Source organism: Nipponia nippon, unplaced genomic scaffold (genome assembly GCF_047370975.1).
Source record: "Nipponia nippon isolate SJK-2023a ecotype South Korea unplaced genomic scaffold, ASM4737097v1 scaffold_15, whole genome shotgun sequence".
Lineage (NCBI taxonomy): Eukaryota > Metazoa > Chordata > Aves > Pelecaniformes > Threskiornithidae > Nipponia > Nipponia nippon.
Window position 1 is genome coordinate 4,987,811 of NW_028262331.1, and position 18,396 is coordinate 5,006,206.

Below are 18,396 nucleotides of genomic sequence, written 5' to 3' on the forward strand. Positions count from 1 at the left end.
ATCTGTGCTGTATTTTTTTTATTTAGGTCAGGAGGATGACAGTTATATTGATTTTGAGGTGTTTTTACCAGGTATGCTAAATTAGGTGTCGTAAACCCTTTGGGTCTATATCCTGATGTTTTCGAGGTTGACATTTTTTTTTTTTCTTTGAATTTCTCATCTTTGTAGGAATCTGAAGTTAATTACTTTAGCTGCATTTAAAGGGTGATGCCTGCTAAAGGCATGGTAACCCGCGAGCTGCAGCAGGTGACTAGCCAGTGACTCCCTGCATAGAAGAGGTTGCAAAGAACATAAAGATAGCAAAGATGACGGTCGCGAGAGTTTTAGCAAATGTAGGACATGGATTTGCAGGAGAGCAGGCGTTTTGCTCTGACCCTCATGAAACAACTTGTTTTCTGTAGGAGCAACTGGCTTTTGAATAAAACTGAATGGTCAGGATCAAGATTAAGTGAGCAAATCTTATAAAAAGATTATTAGAGGATTGCTTAGTATTGGATTTTCTTGCACTGGAATCATAGAAAAAGGCTGACTATAATGATATAAATCAGTAAATACACCTTACATGCAGGTATGTCAGGGTATGATTAATACGTGGTCTGCTCACAGCTATATTTTTAACCTGTATTTAGAAGATAAGTAGGGAAAACAATTTTGCAATATCTGATGTCTCGGCAATGCACAGACTGGCCCTCCCTCCCCCAATTTACATATAGCCTGTAAGGGTCTGTGCGGATGAAGCCTGGTTCCTCATTATGATATTTCAGACAGAATAATTATTCTTGGAAACTTAACCTGACTTTAAAGCAAGATGCTTGTATTTTGGCAGTCTTTCCACTTGACCAATAACAGGTTTTAAAACATGAATACTTTTTAATACTCTCACTTTTCCTAAATAAAACTGCACATTGAAATTCATGATTTCTGAATCGTCCTACCCATCTTTTCCTTGAGACTGCAGAGAAATCCAAATCTCATGAGCACGGTGCTGCCAGGCGGCACCCAGGTTTCTGGTTTCATCATCCAAGAAGGCGAGACTGAGCGCTGAAGTAGGGTGCACAGTGATTCAGACATAGCTCTGCTTGTGGTGGAGGGAATATGGAAAATTACAGGCGCAATTATGGTTTCACATTAAATATTCTTCTTTTTAAATCCACCATGTGAAGCATTAGTCTGTGTTTGAACTGGTGTTGTTAACTGGACCACAGTACTTAGATGCATTTTCTGCAGAGTCATGGCCCATGTCATTAGCTTCTCATTAGATGCGTTAATTTTTTAAGACTCATAATAATTACCTTTTTTCAGAAGTTCCCCATTTTACACTGAAGAGAAACCTCTGTTCTGCAGGCTGTAATTCTGAATAATCAGGGAAGCATTGTGAACTCTTTCTCTATAGACTTTCAAAGTGGAAAATGAGAGCACTACAGTGGATGGAGAAAGAGATCCTGCAGGATGTGATTTGGAAGGAGTGTTAAGGATCTTTTTCACTAGAAACGTCAATTGCAGGGGCAAAGAGCTTGTGGAACAACGTGGAGTTTTTGGAGGGACAGAGCAGTTCTGGTTAAAACTTGACGAATGTAGTAGGTGAGGCTGGTTATTGGGATGCACAGCTAAGCAGTGAGTTTGCTTTGGACAGGCATACTCATCTAATAAAATCTGCAGGTACTTAACAAAGCTCGGTACCAAGTAATTATCTTTTGTATATGCAGAGATACTGGCCTAAGCCCTAAGAATGGCGATTCCTGGGTTTTGCTGACACGTGGTTATCCTGCTGGCAAGAACAGCGCGTTTCAAAGATTCTGAAATAGTTATTAGGCTAATGAAATGGTTTTTCATTACATAAATAAGTAGTTTTGCTGACCTGGGATGATACGGCCGTGTGTGTTTTCCCATGACAAGGGTCTGTCGTGGCATGTTTGGTGTGGCCTGCAGCCTTCAGCAGGGACTACAGGGTTTAACAAGAAAGCAGGACAAACTGTTAGCAGGAGGAAAACTCTCCACGGGGCCATTAGCCAGTATGTCGCCTTTTAAATTAATACGTTTGTTAAAAATCATGCTTGATTTTCTGCGTGTATTGGTGAGCTGTTAAATAAGTTGTCGTCATCCGCCCCCCCCCCCCCCCCCAATTTTAGTGACCAGGCTTTCATTTCGTTAGAATTTGCTCTTTCCAAAGCTCTACCTGAATCATTTTTGTTTGAATTAATTTTTTTGTTTCCTAGCAACTCTAGTTTTTAAGTTCTGAATTGTTTCTGTTCAATGTCTTTTCTAGCCAATGTTAACTTGCTGTTTTATAAATGACGGCAAGGTTTTAACATGATTCTAAAAAGCACAGTTCACTAAATTAATTTGTAAAGCTCGTTAAAAAATTCTTTTTCTATTATATATAGTATATGTGTGTGTATATATATATACACATACATACATATATATGGGTGCAACAGTTCTTCTTTTGCACAGTTGATTTTTTAAACAGTCGTGAAGGTAACCAGTCTGTTTATACGTTGCTGCATAGGCACAGAGTAAACCTGTTAGCTTTTTGTTTATTTTAACTTGGAAGAAGCTATAAGAGGATTCCATTAAGACTTGCGCAAGTGAGTAGTTCCATTGAAAGTAAAGAGCCAGTCCCATACCCAAGGAAACGTGGCAAGTAGGCACCTTCACAGATGCTCCATTTTTCTCATGCCTAGGAAGAACACGGTTTGCCTCTTCGCCAATGAAAGGGACCACAGGACCAGGCTCAAAATGCTTGCTCACTCTAGACCCGTTTCCCCGTGGCTTATTAGGACCCACGTGGCCTACAGAGTTTGGTAGAAACAAGGGTGGTTCCACAAAGAAAGTCTTGAAACTTCTCTGTATGTCTGCTGCCGAGGCTCACTTCCTTCTGGGATTGTCATGCGCCTGCAGTTCCGCAAAATGGTCTGAGGTGGTTAAACAGCAAAAATTCCATCTCTTTTCAAGGAATCTCTTTTAGTGTTTATTCTGTAGGCTGGTTATGCCCCGCTTCGTAACCTTTCTGAAGTGCAAGCTTCTCCCCCTGAATTACAATGCATGTGTTTTTGCTTAATATTCTACTTTAAGCTAAAGTCTGCTCTCACTAAATCAGCCTTTCACAAATGGAATATATTTTCACTTCTTGATGGGTGGGTCCGTACACTGAAAAATAGGTCAAGAACAGTAATCTAAATCTACTGCTAATAAATAATTAAAGCTAATGGAATTTGCACAAGATCTGTGAGCTGAAATATTTCAGAAAGTACTGTCGTGTACATTTTGCTACTGTAAATCAAGATTTTTTATTTATCATTGTGCTAGGTTGAAACATATCTATAGATGTAACTTTAAAAGATTTTTTTTGTACAGAGAAAATACTGGCATGTTAGTGTATTAAAATAACTAAAAACATCATAGAAAATTGATAACATCATGATTCATTCTTTAATGATCAGATTTCAAGTAAATACTTCAGCAGCCTTAAGCAATAAGAGGTTTTATATCTCATTAAATCGTAGTGTAAATTGAGCAATAAATTGTTTGCTCGTATGATTTAATTTGTCTTATATTTTAGGAATTAAATAAGTCATCTAAGCTCCTGTATAGTACCTGTTTGGACAACTATCTGGGATTTCAGTTTCATATCTTTTAGAGCAAAGCAAAGTGGAGCTTGCTGGAACTAATTAAACATAAAGACTTAAATGTTTTCCTTAGTACGCCTCCAATCACATGTGCCCAGGCTCTCCGGTGGAAAAATTGCATATTCTGGATTTTTTCAGAATTGTGGGTGCAAAGAAATAATATTTAAAACTTGTGTATTGGTAGGTGAGTATCTGATTGAGTGATCCCAACTTGTTCACCAGTTTCCCCATAGCAGGGTGAAGCATGCTGGCTCTCTCTAATTAACTAGCAGAACTGCTTACTACTAATTATAGTTAACTTGCTGATTTCTGTGTTTCACAGTGACCAGTTGTGTCCATGAAGTTTATAATAATGAAATACACCTCGGAAGTTGATGCCAGCTTTCTTCCCAAATCCTTCATGCTTGTCTGCTTTTTTACCTGTCCCCCTTTCAGCTATATTTGTATGAAAGAGCAGCTCATCAACATTATCGAGATAATAGCTGTGTGGACAAAGTGTGTGGAGCCCTGCCTGTGAGGGTACACAGATAAAACATCCTCCCAGTCGCAAGAAACACATATCCCTCATACCAGCACACTGCCTCTTGAAAGAGGGGCTTAAACCTGGATGCCAGTTTTTGACACGAGAGTTCCTCTTGAGGCTGTGCTATTTCTTCTTTATATGTTGATTGAACTGACAAATACCTTCCCACACAATCAATGTATTGTGTTTTGTTCTGGGTTGTTTTTTTCTTCGTGGTTTGTTTTGGGGTTTTTTTTGGTAAGTTCTTATGAGAAAGTATCTGGAGTCACGATGTTCAGCCTTGCCAATTCTGAGCGCGGGGCCACTTGTAAGTTCCTTATTACGTGTGGGCTAACAAGGAAGGAAACGCGAAAGGGTAAGATGGCAGGAAAGCCATAGCATCTCGCTGGTGATAAGGCAGCTCAAAAATAGGTTGTGACAGCTGAACTAATGATGTCACCGATGCTGATACAAGTGGGCTGCTTCTCATTATGATTTCTCTGCCAGACATAGTGACATTCACCAGCCAATGCGTGTCTCGAGTAGACGATATATAGAAAAAATCATAGGAAATGTGGTGCAGGAGGAATACGATAGAACGTTTGCCCGTTTTTTTGTTTTGTTTTCTTTTACAAGAGGACAATACTTCTGTAGATGATAAAGGTGTATAGATCAAGCTTAGCCTTGCTCGACCACTTTATCAAACCAGGGTCATAGGGCTCATGTTGTGACATTTGGAGATAAGCATTTTGGAGGTAAATGAGACAGAGCAGTCTGCGAGGAGATCAGAAGGTGCTGTGTAGCTTCAGACCTCAAGTAAATTACAAATACAGTGTTGGTAGCCTGACCATTCATATGTCCTTTGTACTGTACACAGTGTATTAAGATAGTGATAGATAAATAATGTAGTTTAGTTGTCAGAAAGATGCATTTGTTGCCCAGGTTTTTACTATAGATTTATTCTCGGTTTATTTTCCATAGAGTTGTTTTTAATGAGAATGGAAAGGGAGTTAAAAATTATTTGGATTCAGATTTCATTGTGTAGCTACTTGATCAAAATATAAACTTGTTGTTTATGCTCTTGTAAAGGGAAAATGCTATATTAGCTTTCAGCTATCAGATTTGATTCAGATAATGATACAGCATCCTAATTCATAGTCTCTACTTCAGATACTGAGTTTGTCTGTGATAGAGCCTTTTTCAGAAAAATGCTCTACCCTGATAAATCATCCAGAGAGAGAGAGAGAACGTGCACATTTAGATGGCATGGAAAAATAGGCTAATAATGTGATTGTATAGGAGTACTCGAATATTTCAATGCATTTGTGTTGATAAATTATCATTTGTTTTAATGTTCAATTGCATGTACCCTTTTTCGCTGTTCTGCTTGATCGCAATGATTTGCTAGCTGTATGCGAGTGCTGGAGTTGGTTGCTTTTCCTGTTTTGATCACAGCCCAGGCAGTAAAGGCCACTACACTTTAAACAGATAATAAATCATATGGTGTCCTTGCTAACCAACATTACAGATTCCCCCGGGTCTGAACTGAACGTCCTTCTTTCTGTTCAGTTTAGTGCAAAGAAGGTAAAATTCTATTTGATGTTAGTGTAATATTTTGAGACAAAGTCTGATGAGGGATTTTTCCAAACAGCCAAAAATAAATCTCACCAGCAGAGTTTTAGCTGGTGGCTCAAGGCATATGTATTCTTGACTTGTGTCTGTTTATTTTTACTTCCCTTTTGTTGGGAGCTGTCTAAAGTTTTGATGCTGTTTAGCCAAGGAAGGAATTATAAAAGTAGCCTACAAACTCGTTCCAAGGCGGGCAGGAAGAGAGGGGAGAAAACAAAAAATGATGTGAAGAAGGTGTTTATGCCTTTTGTTATGTTGTGTGCCACTTATCCACTGACCTGCATGGCATATTTGGTTGCATTTAAAATACGGGAGCAAATTCCTTGCAGTTACTTTTCTTAGACTGTTTGCTCTGTGAAGATAATGGAAGTGGGATGCTCTGTCCCTATTGTTCAGCTGCAACAGATTTCAAGTTATTGCTAAGATTTCAAGTTGTCAAAGCATTTTATCCTGTTAAACTGTGTGCTCTAATGATCAGCGTGTCCCAGGATTGCCCCGGATTGATTACTGTGGTATAACCGATTGCTTGCCAGTGGGACTGAATCACTTTGAGCTGCATTCTCCTCTATCATGAAATGTTTTAAAAACAGTTTTACCAACAACAAAAGCTGCTGTCTAAATCAAGCACAACACGTTTTCCCATTATGGCACGAATTGTGCTTGGTAAGGTTTTGATTGCTGGGATGAGTGTTCAGCATCCTGAATTTGCTAAATGAAGGATGTGTAGGAATCAGATGTTATACTTGAAAGCTTTTCTCCCTTTTTGACAGCTTGACCAACTGTTTTCTTGGCTTTGGGATGCCCATTCTATTCCTGCCCCCCCCCCCCCCCCCCCGCTTTTCTCCCTCATCTATCCTCTGTAAACAACCAACAACCACATCTCTCATTATCAAAGATGAATATGAAGGCAAAGTCCTGACATAGTTTATATTATGAAATAAAAAGTGCCACAAATCCTGTCTTTCAAAAGTTAGGACGTGCCAGAGGATGCAGTTCAATAGCAGGCTCTTGGCTAGAGCTCGCCACACACACAGAGAGGAGCAGGGCGTACATTCTCCTGCCTCCAGAGCTGACCATGCTTTATTTCACTGAATGCCATTGCGGTGCTTTGTCATCTGCCGATGTACCTAGGGTGATTTCTGATGCTTACGCCACGTGCTTAGGCAGTGGGAATAATACCCTGCTCTTGAGAGCTGTGCAAGCAAGAGACTTGGGGCCGGTCTGGAATTAGATCTCCTGTATTTCTGCTTTCAGTTTTGACATCAGTTTGCTGGCTGGCACCAAACTAGTCAGTAAATTCAGAGGCAATACCAGGGACTGAAGCCCTAAAACTGATGATTTCCTACCAGCTGAGATTTTTATTTCAAGAAATGTTGCTTTGCTTGGATGGTATAATTTTTCCTGATTTTATAAAGTTTAAAAGAGGGCCAGTATCCTGACTGTAAATCTGTTGTCCCTGTTTGTAATTTCACTGGGCATTAAAACCCACCATGCCGGATTTTGGCCCTGAACGTGGGCATTTATTTTGCCATCAATGGTTATTGTTACTTTCTTCAATGTCATCATCATCAGGTTACAAAGAAAACACGTTACAAAACGTGCACAGCCCTCTGGTCTCCCTGAGCAGTCAGGAAGTGGGGAAAAGCTGCTGAACCTGCCAGTTTGCTTTGGTAGAGGTGTAATTTGTAGCTGTTTGTGATATACGAGGACAGTATCTAACCTTTTTCTGTCCTAAAACAGACAGCAGAAAATATCAGGAAACAGTTAGGTGACTTGACTTGGTCAAAGAACGGAAGCGTTGTTTGGTTTGGCGCTGAAGAGGGGCTTATAAAGCTGAACATTATCCTCAACTTGATAGGGATTAGCTGTATGTTAGTGCAGTAACCATGTAAGAAGTGAAATGTGGCTGATCATTTGTCTTTGATAGCTTCATTTGTGTTCGGCCCCCTAAGCCATTTCTCAGGGAGTGGGAGAACTCCTGATACTCCAACTCTCTGCATGACTTGTCATTTAAATGACAAAAATCACTTCCCTCAAAAGCCTACTTTTCCATCAGGAAAATCAGATTAAATCCAGGGCTGAGGGTGTTTTGGTGAGTGGTTTAATGTCCAATATGTTGCATGACTCTAGATGTAAAAGTAAATGCACTGGAAAAGAGAATTTCCCAACTTTTTAAGGTCACCGTCTTTTCTGAAAGGCCCAAGGCTTCAACAGACCCTTTTTATATAGAGAAAATACTTCAAAGACCTCTTTATGACCTGTTGCATGAGGTTCAGGGTAGCTAAGACTGTGGCCTGTGTGAAGCTAGGAAGATTTCATGGTTACTTAAGCAGTTCATGACTGTCCCAGCTGTGAGCAGTATTCTCAGAGCATCATAGGACTCTTGGCTGGAGGGGACGTCCAGAGGCTGACTAGATCCCACCTGGCCCTAAGGATGGGTCTTTAGCACCCAGTCTAGGTCTGGTCAGCTGTGCCTTGGAAATCTCCAAGGATGGGAAATCCACCTTCTTCCTGGGTAACCCGCATCAGTGCTGCCCTCCTAAATGAGGCAGCGTTGTATTACTGTTTTATACCTCTTACAGATCTATTTCTAGCTGTAAGTATACTATGAGGTCGCTGCTTGTGCCTTGTCAGTGGAATACCACAGCAAAAACAGGAGTCCAGCTTCTTGGCTGTGCACAAATAATACAGTGTCCTCTGCAAAGTTATAGGATTTTATTCTTCAGGCATGCACATAATGAGAATTCTGAGAATTTGTAAGTGAATTAGACCCAAACCAGCTAAAGTGGAGCCACTGAGAATTTTATGCAAGATAATTTAGCACAACAATGGTATATCTATCTTGGTTGCTAAGTAAAAATATGCTATAAACTTTTAAAGTGATTCTATGGGCAGTATGTTAATGAATTTTGTAGCACTAAGTGTGTTGTAATTTGGAAGAAGAAATTTTGAGTTATACAGAAACCAACAAATAATACTGTCTTCTTCAATGTGGCTATCTCCAGTTCTCTGATGGCTAAAGTCAGAGCACTCTTGAGAAAATAATAAATAAAATAGACCTTTTACAAAATGGCAACACTCTTAGTTGAAATGATGGTCCAAAGTAATCTTTCTCTAAGCCTCGCTTCCATTCGTGGACATTTCTTTGGCGTAAGTTCAGAGGTGTAGCTGCTGTTTAGGTAGATAGAGGCATTTACTTCTGATCACATTAGTGTTTCAGCTGAATTATGAGATTTAAGGCGTTCAGTGCTTACCCAACATCACTACAGTTTTGTTAATTAATACTGTTTGCAACAGATACAGGTGTATGTCAGACTGGAAACACAGACTTGTTCAAAATGAATTCTAGTTATGCTTTTATTTTAATATTTTAAAGCTCCCATAAAATCTGATCAGAATTTGTCGGATTTCAGAACTTAAAATAGTGCTAGGAAAAATTTGATGATGACTTGTCCTTTCAGATTTTTTCTGATGAAGTATCTTGCTTCTGTCTTCTAGGACCTGCGCAAACAGGTAGCTCCATTACTGAAGAGTTTCCAGGGAGAGGTAAGAGCTTACGCTTCTCATGGTGCTTTCAATACTGCTTCACCTGAGTCTGGTGTGCTGGCAGTCTTTCAGCGTGGCCGGGTGGGTACGGAGCCCTTGAGCAGAGAGCATTGCTGGGGTTTAGCCCTTCTGCATTTTGCGGTGTGCCAGGATATGTGTGTGGTACGCTGGCTTTGTGCTGGACAAGCGAAACTGGTCAAATCACTTTGCATTCAGCATACCTGAGCATAAGCTTACCGTTGCAGTGACTCAGGTGGCACATGCTAACTCGCTATGCCTCAGTGACTTGATGGTTTGAACACTTAATGAATGCAATGTAATGTACGTATACGAATATATGAAGATACTACAAATAGTTTTCACTGTAAATCTTTTCAGCTGTAAAACATTGTATTCTAGAGGGCTTGATGGAAAACCTTAAGTTGGCAGGTGTTCGTTGGAAAACCAACAGAAAGCGTTAACAGCTCTGATGCTGGCTCTTACTTTGATTTCTCTTCACACCACTCCACTAAGAAACACATGATTAGAGTGATCACAACTTTAAAAGCCAACTGTTGTTATTTTGAAGAATTTCTATAGCAAAAGGCAGCTGGGCCAATTACAGAATTTTACATTTTAGCGGTGGACAGCACTGAAGCGCTCACTTCACGTGAGTGCTTAGGCCAGATGGGAGCTGTTGTACTGCCTCTAGGAAAATGCCGTGTATGAAGTTTGCAAATTATATTTCTCCTCATAAAGATCAGTGCCTGCATGAGGCGGTAGATTTAGGTTTTAGCTCACACTCTGTTACAAGTTGTAGAGCTCTGCTCTTAAAGTTAGCTGTGTTAAAGCAGCAACACTTTTTACTTTCTCCATCTATAAGTTGTTGGCTGATTTTATACTGTTGCAGTTCCCATCAGAGCACAGAGAAATTCAAGAATGTGTTTTCAGAAGTCTGCATACGGAATTAGGTGCACAACTCCCATTGTCTGTAATGAGGGTTGCATTTCTGATGACTTGCACGTCCTGCTAAGTATGTACCCCAAATAGGCAATATTCCTCATGTTTAAAGCAGTATGATATTTTTTATTTTACAGCTCAATTTCCCAAGTATTGCTAGAAATAAATAAATAAACAGGACAACTTTGTCCTTGATATATCTAATAGTAATTTGCGAGAACAAAGAATGACTTGTGTGAGTCTGTTTGCCAATGGAAATTTACACTTTAAAATTGCTCCGAGTGGATTGCAGTGCTCTTAAAACCTTTTCACTTTAGTTTCAATGCACTGACTGAAAAGTGTATGTGTGCTTTCAGCACTGTCCTTTAATGAAGGAAATGTCTGAGGATCATGTAAGAATCATAAATGCAAATCTGGCTACGGTGAAGGAAGATTCTCTCATTAGATCCTGCCTGTTGGAAACAGCTCACACACGCTCCTCTTCTGTAGTTTTGCTTCACTAATGTAAAAGTGAAGTTTATGTTGGTATAAATTCAACCTCACAAATTACAAGAGAAAAATTTGTTGATAGAAATCCCCTCTTACGTAAATAAAGCACAAATACGTTACAAGATTGTGCTGCTGAATGTCTTAGCCGGTGATTCCAGTCTCCCTAATCTAGACAGGGTTTTAGAAGCCTAAAAAACCCTGAACTAATCATGATTGGCTACATAAATACAGAACATTAAACTGTGAATTGTGATATTTGATTATAGATGTAATTACTGTATCTTGTTTGGGAGACAAATCAAAATACCAAGAATATTAGCCTGTTGTGTTGAGTTATATTTTATTGTTCAGTATATAGATTTGGTCTCTGTTTATTGTTAAGGCTGACTTTATGAAAGATCATGAGATGAATGCTCCAGGTGGCTCAAGAACAAACTATGTTAGGCATATAGGCTTTTCTCCATTTCAAATCCACTGGAGTTGCCTCTCCTACTCTCCCCCGAGGTGGCTCAGCAAGCAGTATAGCTGGGGGCAGGACACCCACCCCACGAGCTCCATAGGATTGCTTTGCGCTAGCGTGCGTGTTACCTGCTAGGTGATATCTAATGTCCTGGGAGGCGGTGGCAGAGGGACCTTTTGGTCACACAGTACAAGTGCTTTGGGACATGAGCAGGGATGTGGAAGGAGGAATAGGGAGTGATCTGCTCTTAAGATGTTCCCTGCTTCTACTACAGAGACTTGTTTTCAGCCCCAGACTAGGATATTTTTTAAAAAAACAACAGGAGTAAGTAAATAGAGGTAAGCAGAGACGTAGTGAAAATAGATGTTTTCTAGAGTCCCTTCTGCTGAAGAGAGAGTGTCCTCAAGCAGCAGGTAGGGAATGCCATAGGAGTGCTCTGGTTCACACCTCTGTAGGCATTGTGGCTGGTATTACTGAACTTTGGAGCACCACCTTCTCACCGGTTTCTCGTACGGAAGCTAGGAAAAAAAGATTCTTGCACGATGCATCTTCTCTGTTTACTGTCTCCACCACATTTTTGCCTCTGACTTCTATCTCCACCCCTACTGCTATTGCCCTATCCTTTTCTTGATCCCTAGTGACAGAACTAAGGAGGTGCTTTTTGCATGTCCAAGTAGTACTAAATTACGATTCTGCCTCAGAAGGGAAGAGGGCTTTTGCAAATGCCACGTGGGATGACTGTGCTCCACAGGCCTCTGGGTGCTAGGGAGGGCCAGAAGATCAGAAGGGACAGACAGCTCCCTAACGAGCAAAGATATTTAAGTAGCTTTACATGGATATTGCTGTGTTCCTGCCTGCCTCAGAATTGGCTCCCCACCTCCTGCCTTGCCTCAGCACTTTTGCTAGTGTGATCCCACGGTGAGCACAAAGTTTTCTTTTTTCCCCTTTTTTGCTAGCTTAGTTTTCTGCCAGGTTGGTTCACTGAAGCAGCTCACTGCAGGCGCCTGCTGGGCAGGGGAGAGGCCGGGAGAGCAAAGCCAAGGGCAGGAGGAGTGCAAATGTGCCAGCTGAGGCTGACTTAAACTGTCCTTGAACTGTACCCTCGGTGAGCCTGACGTGACTTGGAGAGAGGTTAACTTAAGCTCACATATTTAAATATCCTCCCAAGCATGCTTTATGGGACATCTACTTGTAAACCTGTGGCTAATTGACTTTTTTAAGTAAATCCACAGGTCGCTTTAGCCAATTTTTCATTTCAGTTTCAGCATGGATATTGATACTCCCCCCCTCATATTTTCCTTTTGTATAATATGAATTTATAAATTACTTCCCCCCCGAACCAGAACATTCTGTATTCCGTATATATTTATCTCGTTCATTCAGATGAAAACCGTTCCAGTTATCAAATATGCAGTTTCCATTAGTTATAAATAACTTTTTTTGTATAGATCTTGGTGCTCTAAGTAACTGGATTTTTTATGATGATAGTTAACGTAAAAGCATTATGAAATGGAATTTAGCATACTACAAATTTTAAAATGCATTCCTAGTTCAATGTGAGACTCTATTAATGCATCACTGAAGAATAATTTTATTATAATACTTTTTCCTTATTTAGGATTTCAATGGAAATTTGAATGCAGAGTTTTTTTAAATTAACAGAATGTAGTGTCTGATTCTAAGCTGATGGTATCGTCCTTTTGATTTTTGTGGGTAACTTTTCTAGCTTTCCTGGAAGATTTAAGGTCTGGATGGTATAAATAGGCTATTGTGAGTAAGACAGTTAGAAGTCATTAATTTAAGAGGTGTAAAATTCCTGTTGTTTCTATTTGAAATCTTTGGGGGGGAGCAGGGGAATAATAATAATTAATAATAATAATAATAATAATAATAATAATAATAATAATAATAATAATAATAATAATAGTAATAATGCTGGGCTAAATACAGGACAGAATCAGAAAAGGCTAAAGAACGTTATCATTCAATCATAAAATGATTTTATATCATTTGCAAGTTGGCAAGGCACTCCTTCAAGCAGCCATCTAAATAAGCTGTGTTCTGTGTAGGTCATTGTGTGTTACCATGTTTACATCAGTGGATGGATATTTGTACATGAGATCTTTAAAAAAAAAAAAAAAGTTATGTTCTTGGGCTATGTTAATTTACAGAACTAAAGTTGTGGTATGGAAATCTATGTTGGAATCTGTATTTGTGAAGTCATCAAATAGATATTTTAAGGCTGGGAAAGGATTTCCTGAGGTCATTAGCATTCTTTTCATGTGGCATAACAGTACTGTCCAACAGTAATGCAGTAATCCCTCATTTGGAGAACCCTTTAAGGCACATACTCCAAAACAACTCACTGGACTTTATTTCTGTGAAAACCATTTCTCATACTCTTCTCACAAAGCAAGTACTTTTAAGGGTATTGCCATTCTGATGAGACCACTCTGGCTCCCCACTTAGCTGAATTGCTCTTTAAACTATTAATTTGGTCAGCAGAGTAATTTAATAATTTTCCATGTACAGACAACAGAAGCTGAAAATCAGTTTGGTGTGCTGGAACTACTAATCATGCCTTTGAAGGTGTACTCTAATATTGTGTGTGTCTAAACAACTTCAGACCTACTTTCCTTCTGCATTTGAAGGAGTATTCCTGAGCTGATAGTCAGCTTTTTTTTTTTTTAACCCCCTTTAATTTCCTTATGTTAAATTTACAAACCTAATTAATACAATTTCTTTCCTGTAGGTTCACTCCATGATGGCTCAATTAGAGTAGCAGTAGAACTGTGGTTCAATATTCAGGCCAGCTTCATAATTGAAAACACATTTTCTTCTCAAAAGCTGCAGCTGGTTTGGTTCTGCTCATGCAGAAAAGGATATAACCTTGCATAACATAGGAAATGAACGGTTGAGAGAGAAGCCAAATTCAATTTCAGTCAGATATTTTGAGGATAAGTCCATGATCTATGGAAGCAAGGGAATGAAAAGTGTGTGTATGTGGAAAGCAGCGTATTCAGCACTCTATTAATCACGGCTAGCCTGGGTGCTGTTGTGTGCTCTTGCGTTAGCACTGATTCTAGTACAGAGGCTGGAGAGCAGCCAAGCACTCCAGAAGTTAACCTCTTAAAGACCCTGAGCTGCTTTCTGTTGAATAAATGTAATTTTGTGGTCAGAAATAAATGCTTGTGATGTAGCAGGAGCTTTGAAAACAACAGCGTGGCAAAGCTATTACAAATTGCTCTGTGTGGGGGAAGTCAACAGCATACATCAAAATTCAGAGCTTGCGTCGCGCTGATTTAGGCCCAGAGCTTTCCTGCTTTTCAATGAAAGTCCCGTTAACCCACTCTGTGTAACAAAATGGAGTAAATCTAATATTTTTGGCGGGTAATTGTTTTCTTTTAATGTCCACGGGGCGTGGGTGGTAGGTAATTTTCTTTGTATAACAGGAGCACAGGGGCGGTTTTGTGCTTCGTCTCGATTCCATTTCCCGATGCTAGCAGGGAAGGGAGAGAGGCTCACAGCGTGCTTTTGGGGTAACAGCAGCGCAGCAGTGTTTCATTTCTTTGTTTACACAAGTGTGTAAATGATTATTTTTTTTTTTTTTATGGCTTGATTGCAGTTTAAACAACATCTTTCCTGAGGAAGGTGATTTAAATATACTTCAGTATCTCGAAGGCAGATGTGCTCTCCTGGATGAGCATGCAGGATGTGTGCTGCCAGCACTGGGCTGCAGGGTGCTGGGTCAAAAACATCCCTGAAAGAAGAGATACTTAACTCCAGACTGATGGACGGAACTGTAGAAACTCTCAAATACAGCCAGAGCCTCTCCTATATGTACCTCTTTCTCCTTCCCATATTGATACCTTCCTGGGACAAACCTCAGCTATTGGGATAACAGGCAAGGTCCCAAACCTAACATATGCCACCAGAAGCAAGCAATAGGCACCGTGCACCTTTCTGAAGCTCTTGCAGGTTCATCTCCATCCCATCCAGTGTGCAGGCAAGTCTTACTGAGACAGCAGTTACTACTAGGGTAACTTTGGGGAGGATCAGCCCAAATCCTCTTATTTTTATGTAATTGACAAAGTGCTGAAATTTCTGTTGGCAGCTGGTGGGCTGTCTATATTAAGGCCTGCTATGCCGCTGCCACGCATTTGGGTGAAATGCTAACAGTGGTGGGAAACTATTTATGCAAAATTCAGACAGGCAGCACTCTTTGAGTTCGCAGTGTCAGGAGTATCTTCTCGTCCTTGTAAAAAAAGAGAGCTTGAAGTGTGCTGAAAGGAATGGGGATGGGAGGGCTGTGCTGGGCGCGGTATTCTGCCGAGTGTCATTATAATCCAGTCCCTGTTTCTCCAAATACAGAATTATTCCTGTATTTATTATAAAATTACTGTGAGGCTCTAGACAAGCCAGTGCCTGGACTTGCTTTGCTGTAATAAAGAAGCAAGAGAGTAAGCCCAGTATAAAATATTAGCAAAAGGTTACATTTTGGTATTTATGTGCAGGTGGATTTTGCACAAAGGCAGTTAATGAGCTCATTCTTGCAAGGATTCCTCTGCCCTAATTTTTGAAATACTTAAACAAAAGTTTGGATCATCCATAAGGGAGAAAAGCAATGGTGGGTTCTAGGTCACTGTTCACGGAGGCAGGGGAGGCTGATGGACAGGTGAAAGCACCCACTCATTTTACTGCGTAGCTCCTTCTCCTGCTGGGAAGCTGGAGGTGATGTTGAGTGGCAGAGGCTGCTGTGCCCTGGCAGGAGCACCGCTTTCTCTCCTTCCTCCCCTGCCCCACTTTGCCACACCGAGCGTGGCTGGGCTGGCTGCGGCGGGAGATGTTCTTCATCCCGCCTTGTGCTCTTGCAGAACCCTGAGGATCAAAAGTGGCAAGCTCTGACATCTCCCTGCTTAGTGGCATAGTGAATAATTTGCTGATCTATTCCCTAGCAAGATGTTCTTTCAGTTTGTTGGGAAGTACATGGCCCCTGTTTGGAGGTCATCTTTTCCTTGCTTCCTGCCATGTGTTTTACCTTTTTTATGTTACAAAAATTGGCAACTGGCCCATGCCGACCGAGGAGAGAGGCTAGGATGCAAAGTATAGAGTTACAAGGGTAAATAATTATTCATGCGTGTGAGGTGCCCCAGCCAAATTGGGACACCCCAAATGTGGTTTCACACAGGGTTCTTACACCCTTCAGATGTTCAGGTACAACACGATTTGACTAATCGCTAGCACCAACACTACTGTTTACTAACTAGAGTAAAACTTTGCAAATCAGCTATGTTTCTGCAGCATTCTTGCTGCCTGTCGATTGATCCAGATGTCCTGGAGTCAGTCTTGCTGGAGTCACTTATCTATGACACCAGAAAACACTGGGAGGGTTTAAATAATGTGTTAGGTTGTCCAGGGGTATCTTTTATCCTTCATGGACAGCTCTCAGCTTCCAAGAAGCAAAGTCCTTATTTCCAGGGCTAGGCTGTCCTTTAGTTTGTTTTACTCAAGCATGAACAATACCAAAGTCTCCAGTAAAATTCTACTACTTCATTACATTACAGTGTGTAACGTGAACTAATATATGTATTAACAAACTTAATACACTTTCATACTATGAAGACTGATCGATAGAATAGTTACAGAAGGGAATTTTCATAATATTTGGCACTTTCACCCTCCTTTCGCCATCCATATGTTGTCGCTCTGGTTTCATGCCATACCCAGTCCGTGCCAGTGCGGGACTCACACTGGCCAAGTGTCCTTGCCCCAGCCCTGGGTGCCCACCTCCTCCCTCTTGCTGAGTCTAGGAAATGCAGAGGATGAGTCAGTTCAGTTTGCCAGCACGATGGAAAATAAATTCTTTCTCTCCTTCGTTGCTTAGTTTTTCATCGAGTCAGTGAGCTGAATCATGCTATAACAGTGCGATCACTAGATCTGATGCAAGAGAAGCGGGAGCCTGTGGCCTGAGGCAGGAGGAGAGAGCAGGGCTGCTCCGTTTGGTGCCTGCCTGGCGGATGGATTAGGAGTCAAGCGAGAGCAGGAACTGAGAAATGCTGCTCAGAAATGCAGAGAGGTGTGAGGAGGGAGACACACGGGTTATCCAGGAGAGGTTCAGCAATGATAGCAGACCCACCGTTGCAGTGATCTGAAGGCAGGGTGGCAATAGTAAAAGCTATTTAAACAAAGCTGTCAGTCTGCTATCAATATCTTGAGGCACATGTTGGGCTGGGCTGTTTTACTGGGAAGGAAGATCAAAGACTGGAAAAGCAACAAGAAGCTGTCCTGTGAGAACAAGGGAGCTGAGCTTTCCTCAGGGGATGGCAGCATTGTTTGTCTGGGAAAACCAGGATTTATCTGGGCATGAAAGGAAGAGAAGGTTTCAAGGGTTCAAGGTTGCAGCTGTTTCACAGTGGAGGGAAGCAGAATTGAAAAGTTGAAGGATCTGAGTCCTTCTGAAAGCTCTCTTCTTGACTTGAGGTTAAACCAACAAGTTGGTGAGGCAGGCATGCTCTTCCCAAGCTCTTTCTTGGTAGCGTACCTATGCACTGCACCCAAGCAGCTTTGTTAAACAGATTGGTATTGTATCCACTGTGAAGTCCTTATTTTTGTTAAAGAATTTATAGCACAGCTAAAATACACACCATATGCTTTAAGCAGCTGCACAGGAATAGTTTCTTTTTAATTTTGCTTCAAAAATCTTTTAATTGCAGCAAAAAAGTAGTATTTTTACTTTTTCTTTTTGTCAACTGCAAAATAAACTGGGATGATGAACTATATATTTTTACTAATTTGTAAAATTACAATGTTATATTTTTATTAATTAATTTATTAATACAGATATCCCTGGGTATTAAGAACGGGAAATCAAGCCAACTGCAGGCATACCCTGCGCGCTTCCTAATCCACACGTACCGAGTGTGTTGTAGAGCTGTTGTGGTGCACCACCTTAGCAACTGATGTACTGGTTTGTGTGAAAGAGCAGCTAAGCTCTATTGTAATGGCTTCAAAGAAAGACTGATGCCATTGCATAGCATTAATAATGCTTGCTATAACTGCCATTTGATTCCAAGGCAGCTATTCAAGAATATAGCACGGCTTAAAATAATGGTGCATTAATGAGTTGTTCTCATGCTTTTCCCTTTGTTTAATATGTTTCTTACAATTCTTAATGGCATTTTGGTAGCTTGAAGTAATTGAAG

General features: G+C 40.6%; 1 protein-coding gene across 10 annotated transcripts in view; it reads left to right on the plus strand.

Moving 5' to 3' along the window:
- CUX1 (cut like homeobox 1) overlaps positions 1–18,396 on the plus strand; it is a 280,862-nt gene that overhangs the window by 103,511 nt on the left and 158,955 nt on the right. For all 10 annotated transcript variants that reach the window (XM_087751495.1, XM_087751486.1, XM_087751487.1 and 7 more), the window contains exon 3: positions 9,259–9,306. In XM_087751495.1, coding sequence (XP_087607621.1) covers positions 9,259–9,306 — 48 coding nt within the window. The remainder of the gene's footprint in view (positions 1–9,258; positions 9,307–18,396) is intronic.